This window comes from Alligator sinensis, unplaced genomic scaffold (genome assembly GCF_000455745.1).
Source record: "Alligator sinensis unplaced genomic scaffold, ASM45574v1 scaffold632_1, whole genome shotgun sequence".
Lineage (NCBI taxonomy): Eukaryota > Metazoa > Chordata > Crocodylia > Alligatoridae > Alligator > Alligator sinensis.
This window is the reverse complement of record NW_005842408.1, coordinates 655,558-665,305: the sequence shown is the minus strand read 5'-3', so window position 1 is coordinate 665,305 and position 9,748 is coordinate 655,558. Positions and strand designations below refer to the sequence as shown.

The following is a 9,748-nucleotide window of genomic DNA, read 5'->3' as shown; positions in this document are numbered from 1 at the left end:
GGGCCAGTCCCTAGCTGGCAGGGTGAGCACAGGACACGCGTGCGCTCGTGTCCGCACACACGGTGCCTGGCACTGGCCGCCTCAGCAAGACGAGGCCGAGGGCACGGCCTGGCTGCGTGGCTCTGCGGCTTGGGTCGTCGTCACGCGCCAGCCCGCGACGTGGCTCCTGCCACGCTGCCCAGGGCGTCCCGCTCAGCGGCTGTCTGCCTGCTCTCCCCAGGTGACCTTCCATGACGTGGACGCGCTGACCGAGAAGCTGTTCCCCATCGTCGAGGCCATGCAGAAGCACTTCAGCGCCGGCTCGGGCGCCTACTACAGCGACTCCATCTTCTTCCTCTCGGTGGCCATGCACCGCATCATGCCCGAAGGTGAGTGCCGCGGTGCCGGCTGGTGCTGGGCACGCAGAAGAGATGGTGGTGTCTCGAGCTGCCATGGGATGGGACCTGGTGATGGGAGCAGGGGCTTCCTAGGGGCACAGGGTCTGTGCAGTCCCGGTGTGACGGGGACCATCAGCTGTTCCCCAGCCCGGTGCATGGCGTTGCTGGCCGCTCTCAGGGCGACACGTGTAGTGTTACAGGACCGCGCTGAGGTGGAGGGTGATGCTACACGGCCCCATTCCCCCAGCAGCGGGGCAGGGCCGTGCCTGCTGTCTCCATGGGGGTACAGGGCAGGGCAGGATGTGGTGAGCCCACCCAGGGACCAGGCCTTTCCTCTAGTGACTGCTTGACTGCTGCATGAGGCTGCCTGTGCCCCGTGCTGGTGGTCAGGGCAGAGGCTGTCCTGGACAGGGGCATTTGCTGGCCCGGGTTCTGGGGCTGAAGTCGCCTTGCCAGCGAGTAGTCGGCTCTTCCTGCATCCTTTGTGGGCTGGGTGCCCCGGACCCCAGCTGAAAACAGCTGTGCCCCGGGGATGGGTGCTCCTGAGCCGCAGAGCGGCTGGGCCCAGGCCTCCAGGCTTCAGGTTGCTCTCTGCCCTTGCATCTTTGCCGTGCGCGTTCCTGCCGCCCCACCCCGTGGTGTGAACGCGGGGGCTGTGTTGGCAGCACGGCCTCGGGCCTGGCGCGGCCTGGCTGTGGGCCAGGTGCTGCTGTTATCGGCAGCATGTTCCTGTCCCAGCCTCTGCTCCCCGCTGCTGTGGCAGCCCTGCTGGTGGCTCAGCCTCCGCCGTGTTCTCGGCTCTCCTTCTCACGTCCCGGGTCCCAGGCACCAGTGCCTGGATGGGTGCCGACCACATAGCCGCATCTGGCTCTGACCATCTCTCTCCTCCTCTGCTTGCCAAGGCCCCGAGCAGGGGAGCAGTCCTGCCGCTGTCGGTTCAGGCGTGTGCCTGAGTGCTGAGCGCACGTCAGAGGTCTTCTGGTTCTCCGAGGGCAGCGCCCTGCGGGAGGAGAGGTGCAGCCCTGGGGAGGGAGGTGGACAGGGCCTGTGCCATGTACTGCGAAGCTCCCGTGCTGGTCTGCTCAGCTCAGCTGGTCGGGATGAGCGGCCAGGAGCCAGCTGCGGCAGGAGGGGCAAGGTGGGATTGTCTGCGTGGTCTGTCCCGGCCTCTGCTTGTTTGGGAACTAACCGCAGCGAGGACCTGTCCCTCGCTCTCCTTCACCAGGCAAGGATTTCTGCGGGTGACTTTGTTGCTTGGGCGTGCAACACGGTTCGGCTAGATGGCGGGTGCGGGGGACTGTCTTTCACGCGTCTTCTTCCTGGCCTGTCCTGTCCCCTTGCAGAAAGCTTGTGCATGTCGTGCCCGCAGTGAGCCTGCTGTTTGCTGCGAGGCCATCCTGTGTGCCCATCCCCTGGGCCTAAGGGCCACGTGTACCACAGCCACCGGGCGCATGTGGAGCGTACCAGTGCCCGGGGGCTGCCAGCAGGCTCTGTATCAGCTCCATGCCCTGCCTTGGCCAAGCTGTTCCCTCCACCCCCCTCAAGGCCCCCTGCCAGCCTGTGCTGTGCCACTCGGGAGATGGCTCCACTGAGACGCGAGCTGCATGACCTGGGGGTCAGTCCCTGGTCACGCTCCTGGAGCCCAGTTCTGTGCCCCGAGGGCATTGGGCCGTGAGCAGATGCTTGCCACGTGCTACTGAAGTGAGCAGGAAACGCCCAGGCGGGCTGGGGGAGAGGGTTGTTCCTGGACACAGGATCCGAGAGGCCGAGCCCGCAGCGTGCAAAGTGTTGGTTGGCTCCGAGCTGCTGGCCCCAGCAGAGGGATTTTCCCGAGGTTTGGGGCTCTTGAAGGCGGCCTCGTGGGGCTCGGTGTGCCCGGACGTGGGGTCAAGTGGGGACGGGGCAGGAGCCAGGGATGAATCACTCCCTGGGGGTTTTGCACGGCTGCCTCCCAGTTCTCGAGTAACTGCAGGATGGGATCCAGCGCAGCCTGGTTTTGACCTGGGGGGTCGTGCCGGGCTCCCCCGGGGCTGCCTGCATTGCGAGTGCCCTGAGCTGCGTGGCGTCCGAATGGCAGCGTAGTGCTGCCTGCTCCTGAGCTGACCTGCTTTCTCCGGTGTTCGCTAAGGTCTCCCGGGAGGAAGATGCGAAGTGCCTGCTCTCGGTCGGCCGCGGCTGGCTGCAGCCTCGGGTCCCCTAGCGACTTGCCTGTCATCTCTCGCTCAGGCACAGGGTGTTTAAAGGTGTTTTACAGCTCAGCGAGTTGAACTCTTGTTTCGGGAGCTGCTTGTGAAGCTGATTTATGTGGCGCTCAGATTTACTGCCCCGGCGTCTGCAGGATGTGCATGGCCCTGCCAGAGATTTATGGCACCGGGCAGGGTTTTCCCAGCTCGTTCCCTGCTCCGTGGCCTCCGAGCCAGGGGTCTGGGAGTGACCAGCACGCTCCTCGCTTCTAGCCCAGCCTCTCCTGGCTGAGCCCAGCCTCTTCAGATCCACAGCAACCGGCCCCGTTAGCGCTCCTCTGCTCCTGGTCGCGTTAGCTCCAGGGCCCCTGGGATGTGTCCCCAGTGAAGGCTCTTCACCCTCAGCCCACCACCACCACTTGGGCATCGTGCTTCCTGCCTGCTCGTTAACAGCAAACACAGGACCTTCCCCTTTCCCTTTCCTGCCCTTTGCCTCTGTCTGCGGGCAGCCCGGGGGCAGGTGTGCTGTGAGGAGGGGATTCAACTGTGGGATTGCAGCCATTCGCTGGCCTGGAGCTTGCCCGGCAGAGGGGGCAGGCACGGCAAGGTGAACCCTCTCGTGTCTTGCTGAGGACTTGATCCCGTGAGTGTCCCCCGATAGGATGTGGGGAGCTGGGTCGCAGGCAGCTGATCTACTGCGGGAAGCTGTGGCAGCGAGGGGCCTGGGCACAGCTTTGAAACTCTCCCTTCTCGCTGGCCTGTTCCTCATTCGCTCTCTCGAGTGCGTGCGGCAGCCGGGCTGGTGCCACAGGTAGCAGCGCTATGAACGAGGGGGAGGTCTGCGGAGGGGAGCTGGCTGGAAGCCTCTGACCCAGACAGCTCGGGCGTAAGGGGTCTGGCTGCGTGTCGGGCGCTCGCTGTAGCTGAAACCCTGTCCAAGTGCGTTTCCTGGGCCTGGCCCGGGGAGCCGGATCTTTCCCTTGCAAGGAGTCTTCCACTCCGTCCAACAGGCCAGCACCATGCGGTGCGGGGCCTTCGCGGGACTCGGGAGAGTTTGGAGGCTGGCAAGCAGCAAACCGAGGCAGCAGAATTGCTTGAAGCCAGTAAAGTAGCTGGCAGGCAGGCTCACCGAGGGGCTGAGCGCCACGATAGATTGGGTGGGGGGGTACGGTGTGTGCGTGGTGAAATTTTGCAGCTACTCAGCAGTCTAACAGCCCTGCCAATGAAGGGCACTACTTGTTTTGCAAAGCTGATTGGAGCGATGAGCTCGTGGACCGTGGTGGAAATGCTGACAAACATGCACAAGCGTTAGGAGCTCTTCAGACCTGCGCGTCTGCATGTGTTTCTGGCTAGAGCCAGACCCGAGGGCCAGGGCTCCGTGGTGGGGTGGAATCGAGTGGCCGGTGACAGGCGTGAGGTCAGGCTGGGCCTCCGAGGAGCCGTCTCGTCCGGGGCTGCCTGCGATTCCTTCCACCGGCTATTTCTGCCTGTGCCGTGCTCTGCCATCGCGTGCTGGCGCTCGTCTGCTCCGGCCGTTAATCAGGGAACCGCACAGCACTTGGGGATCGGTAACGCTCGGAACTGGCACCGATCCGAGCTCAGAGCCACAGCCTGATTTATTGGCTGACCTCGTGAAACTGCTGCCTGCCCCCATGCAGCCTCGCACGGGGCGTCTCGGCCTGGGTCTGACAGCCTCTATCAGCAGCGAGTTCTGCTTTTCCCACAGAGCTCAGCTCGGGAGGGCAAAGGCCAGGGGAGCGGCACCTCGTGTACCTGCCCTGCACACCCACGCCATGCGGCATCGCCCTGATGGCGGTGGCAGCAGCTGGGGGAGGGCAGTGGCAAGGGGGCTTTCCCCGTCCAGCCTGTCATTGCACCCGAGGCCCCTGCTGAGCCTGGTGGGGCCCCAGGGCTGGTGTCAGACTGGGAACACTCACGGAAACATCAACAGGTTTTGGGCTCCGGGTAAACCTTCCCCTTAGCTGGAAACGTAGCAGGAGCAGTTGTAGGCACAGGTGTCAGGCAACTGGCTGTGAATTGGGTGCAGCATCTGCTAAGCACAAGCCTTGCCAGGCTAGCGCGCTCCCTGCCTCGGGCCTGCAGCAGTGCTGAAAACATTGCCATTGACTTGGTGTAGGTAGGAGTGCGTGTGCACGTGCGTGTGTATGCATGAGAGATGGATGGAGCAGCTGGACTTTGATATCCTCAACCAGCCCGTGTCTGTCCTGCCATCTCTGCTGGCTGGAGCGTGAGACCACTGCCTGCCGCGTGCTGTCTAGCCGTGTCGGGCGCCGCAGTCACAGTTTCACGTTCACGGAGGCCTGCACAGCAGTTTTTGGCCCCATGGGTCTGAAGCTGGGTGGGTAACAGGGCTGATTTGTTCCCTGTGCTAAGTGCCCCTCATTTCCATGGACATCACCTTCAGCATCCTGGAGGCCTGGGCCGTTTGCTTTTGCCTGTCACCACTGCTGCTCTAGGGCGAGCTGCCTCGGGCTGGTGTGGCGCTGTCCCCACAGGCTGCTTGCACAGGGTCTTCAGTCCATTTGTCCCACGTGCGCATCGAATAGACGCGAGCCGCCAAGGTTTGGTCGCTGGGAGCCTCCATGGTTGAGTAGCTGAAGCGACAACCTACTTTCCACCTTTTCTCAGCGTGCAAAGTAATTCTCTGTGTGCTTTCAGCTGGACTGAGGGTCCAGCCGGTTACGATTTATAAAAAGCACGTGCAGAATGTGCTGTGTCTACCGTGGACGAACGATCTAGTGTCATCCCCCTTTCATGAGCTCAGGATCCCCCACCAGAACTGGGAAGAAAACTGGGGTGGGTGTCCTAGGCGCTCAGTGCGGCCCGGCCCAGAGCTCTTGGACAGCCCTCGTGTGACTTGAAAGGGAGTTCGTGCTCTCTCCTCCTTCGCCCAGCCGGGGAGACTGGGCCCTGGGGGTGCGGGAATTCCCACCAGGCGCCATCAGGGCCTTTCGGGATGGAGACATTTGGGGCTTTGCTTTCTCACAGAAAACACTGTGTCCCCTGGGAGGCTGGACTCTGTTCTGACCCACTTCACCTTGGAGAGCCGGGGTCACCGAGCGCAGCCCACACCGGCAGGGGAGACCTCTATCCTCAGCAGAGCCGTGAGCAGCTCCAGCAGGGAAGCAGCATCTCGTGCACTTGCACCCGCCCTTGGGAAGGAGATGAGGGCGAGAACATGCCTCAGGCTGGTCGCTGACTGATTGCTGCTCACAGGAGCCCAGCAAGGCTGGCAGGGAAATGCCATTTCCCCCACCCAGGGTTACACTTGCCCTGAGCTCCCTGCCAGGGCGTGCTTGGTGCTTGCAGCACAGATGTGTGGTGTACCATGCGCAGCAGGCACCGCTTTGCTCGTGTGCAGGGTCCTGTGTGCTACGCAGCCTCTCGGGTCAGGAAGCAGCCGGACCCAGTAGCGCTGCCTGGCATGGGAGCCTTGCAGCTTCCCCAGCACCTGTGAAATGCAGCATGGCAGCCGGCGTCAGGTCTGGAGCAGCTCTGAGCAAGCGCTGCCTCCTGTTTGCGGAGGGGCAGGAAAGGGCTCTGCTGCCCTGCCTGGGAGAGCCCTCTGGGCTGGGATGTAGCTTGTCTGTGCGGGAGCAGGGCTGCCGTTTGGAGAAGGCACGCCTTTGAGTGACTGGAAACATGGCAGACCCTGCAGCGAGCGTGTGCATGCGTGTGCACGTGTGGGGCAGCGCATCTTCGAGCCGGAGGGCTGTCTCTGGGGAAGCCAAAGACCCAAAGGGTGGTGGAGACCAGACGTGGGCTTCCCTGGTGTGCGCAGCAGTGAGCAGAGGCTTTCAGCCTCCAGGGCTGCGAGTGTGACACCTCTTGGGGTCTGCTCTCACAGGTGTGCACTTGCTCCCCATGTCGGTGGCCCGCCACATGGTTGCGGTCAGGCTGCTGCCCTGGCGGTGGCAATGCTGCTCCTCTTGGATCCCCTGGGTGCTCCTCTGGTCCCCTGGATGCTGCGCAGCGAGAGCGCTCTCCATCCAGCTCCAGCTTGACCCTCGGGCACGGTCAGCCCTCGTTACCTCCATCGACCGCCCCTTGCTGAGGTGCTGACGCGGGCTGTTTGGGTGCCCCAGATCTGTCGGAGCCAGGCAGGCCTGCGCTCTCCCCCGCGTTGCAGTGACAGCCTCTCATTGCGCACCTGCCCGCCCTGGTTAGATCTGCACCTCGGGGCTGGGGAGGGGGCTGGCCAGGCCAGGCCAGAGGGAGCCTCCTTCGGGCTTTCCCAGCCTGGGAGATGCATGGAGGCAGGGTCGCAAGGGGTGGTAGGAGAGGCGCTGAGCAGCAGCCGAGGCTTGTTGGTGGCTGTGGGGCCGTGCTCGGTGCTGCCTGCCCCTCTCCCATTGTTCACACCTATTGTGTGCCGTGTGAGAGTGCTGAGAGCCCGGGAGTGCTGGGCATGGGGCTTGCAGCATTGCCCAGGTGCCCAGTAGGGCGTTGCAGGGTGGACGTGCTCAGCCACTGCACGTCCCTCCCTTCCAGGCCTTGTTTGCCTGCTTCTCCATGGCGTCTCTGGCGCGTGGCCTGGTGGTTGGAGCAACAGCCCTCCCACGTGCTCCGAGAATCCAGCTGTGACACCACATCTGGTCTGGGACGCAGCCCCACCCCCCTTGCCACCTCTCAGCCCAGGTGTCTTGCTGCAGGCCCCCTCCCCTGGCGCTGGATACAGGGCCCAGGGCTCCCGGGAGTCCCTGGCATGCACCCTCTGGGCCACGATGGGCCGGCGGTGTGGTGTGGTGCAGGGCTCTGGGATGGAGCCAGCGTCTTGCGCTGAATGTGAGCAGGGTCACGTTCGCACCCGCATGCACTGGTGCTGCTGGCGCAGCCCCCTGCTTGCTCCTGGCCTCGCGGGCAGCCTGTGGGGGGAGCACCCGGCGCGGAGCGGGAGACGGGCGCTATCTGTCCTGAAAACAAGGCCGGGAGAGGGGAGCGCACAACAAAACAGGAAGCGCCTGAGCTCTCCTGACAGCCGAGGGGAAGCTGCAGGGGAGCAGCAGGAACACGGGGCAGGACAAGAAAAGGAAGCCGGGAACAAAGGGCAGACGAAGGCGGGGAGCTTGTTTGCACAAACAGCTGTCTCCAGGCTGGGGTTGCCATGGGCTGCCACGAGGTTGCCATTGTGGCTTTCCCCAGGCGCTGCCGCGAGGTTCCCTTTGGGGCTTGCGCCGGGTCTCCTCCTCTGCCCGGCAGCCACGGTTATCCCTGGTCCGGCTGCACGAGCCCTGCTAAGCTGGTCCGCATCCCCACGGGCCGGGGCCAGGGGTTGGGTAGTGCTCGGGCAGCAGCCTGTGTGCGCCACGCACACCGTCTCCCCAGCCTTGGGGCAGTGCCAGGAGCCGGCGTTGCCCTGTGGCCCCTCTGAGCCCCCTGGGCCCAGGGTCTGCGCTGCGCGGCCCTGGCAGCGTCTCCCGTGCTCGAGCAGCGCTGGCTGCAGGACGCACGCTCCGCCCCTGCCCTGCCACCCCCGTCCCCAGCAGCACGAGCTCCCCAGGAGTGGCAGCAGCAGTGGTGCTCTCCCCTTCGGTGCAGGGGGGCAGAGGGGGGGACAGGGGAGTCCGGTGTGGGGTTTGTCTCCCCTGCCAGTTTTGCCAGGCGGGTTGGGCTGGGCAGGCGTCACCAGGACTGTCGCCCTTCCCCTCCCCCCTGCACAGAGAGCCTCTCCCCAGCTCAGCCCCCGACGCTGCTGCATGTGCCCTGCTATTGGGGGAACGGGCCTGGAGAGGCTCTGTGGCTCATCTGGCTGAGCAGGGGAGGGGTCCCCCGCATCCCGGCTGCTGGCCTTCCCTGTGGGGTGCGGGGAGCCAAGATGTTTGGGGATCGTGAGGTTGCGGTAGGTTTCTGGGGCTGGCGCAGCCCAGCCCGGCAGGCAAGACGTGGGTGCTGCTGTGGGGCCTGGTGCCAGCTGTCGCTGCAGAGCTGCTTCATGCCCATGGGGTTCAGGCAGGGCCCCGTGCCCAGCCGGGGGTCTCCTGTCTGCATGGGGCTGCAGCTGCTGAACGCCGACTGGAGCCGACGCCACAGAGCACAGGCCAGGCCGGCTGTGGTCCCCGTGTCTGCAGAGCAGCGTGCGCCTCGTGCCTCCGCTCCCCCTCTGAGGCATGGCCCAGGGCTGGAGCTGGTGGAGCCCGCTCCTTTGTGGCGGCAGCAGCCGAGAGTCAGGGCTGCCCATGCACTGGCAGCTCATTGCCTCTGACTCTGAAGCCATGAAACGACCGCTGTCTGTGCCACGTTGCACCCCAGGCACTTCCCCGGCGGCTCTGGTGGAAACCCCCAGCTGTCTGCTCTGCGCTGCTCCGACAGTCCTGCCTGTCCAAGCGCGTTGGTCTCCAAGGTGCTGCCCAGCCCTGACCGCAGACCCGTGCAGCTGCCTCCTCTCCCCCTTTCCCTCCTCCCCCGCAGCGCGCTGTGACCAGCACAGCTCCTATCTGACCTGCTTGGCGCCTTGCTCAGGATGCCGAGGGGCAGAGGTCGCCAGCCACAGCACTTCCTGGCCTGTGGGCCCCGGGCTCCCCTCTGCCCTCCCCATGCCTGCACGATGGCCCTGGCTGAGCTCCTCTCCAGAATATGCCTCGTGGTGGAGTTGGGGATAGGCCTGTGCTGCCGATACCCATGCTGGGGTCTGGCTGATACCTGCCCTGATGGTCCCCAGCGTGCACGTGGGCATGCTGCCTGCAGCCTGTCCATCACAGCATTGGCCGCCCGCGCTAGGCCCTGCGCAACTGTGACATGGTGCCTGGGGACACAAGCAGACACTGCCCTATGGTGTGGCCAGTAGCACCGCGCTGACCCACATTATGGCTGGGCCAGGTCTTGCGCAGGATCAGGCCTGCGGACCTCAGTGTGCCTGTGCACGGCAGCTGGTTGTTGGCCTGCACTGCGGTAGGGGAGCTCAGGCTCCAGCATCGCGTCTGATGGGACCTGAGGGAGCAGGCTCAAGCCCGTGCGTCTGCCGTGACTGCTACTGCCACCGCCACCGTTGTGTGGGTCTGCCTTTTGCCTCTGACTGCCCCTCTCTGCCTTCCAGAAATCCACCGCGTGATCCAGGTGGACTTGGACCTGAAGTACAAGGCCAACATCCGGGACCTGTTTGAGGAGTTCGACAAGTTCCCGCCGGGAGCCGTCATCGGGATAGACCGGGAGATGCAGCCGGTGTCAGAG

General features: G+C 64.6%; 1 protein-coding gene across 1 annotated transcript in view; it reads left to right on the top strand.

Moving 5' to 3' along the window:
- XXYLT1 (xyloside xylosyltransferase 1) overlaps positions 1 to 9,748 on the top strand; it is a 21,686-nt gene continuing 11,938 nt past the window's right edge. Inside the window, exons 1-2 of the mRNA XM_025211495.1 lie at positions 1 to 368; positions 9,615 to 9,743. Of these exons, the coding sequence (XP_025067280.1) occupies positions 278 to 368; positions 9,615 to 9,743 (220 nt within the window). The 5' untranslated portion in view covers positions 1 to 277. The remainder of the gene's footprint in view (positions 369 to 9,614; positions 9,744 to 9,748) is intronic.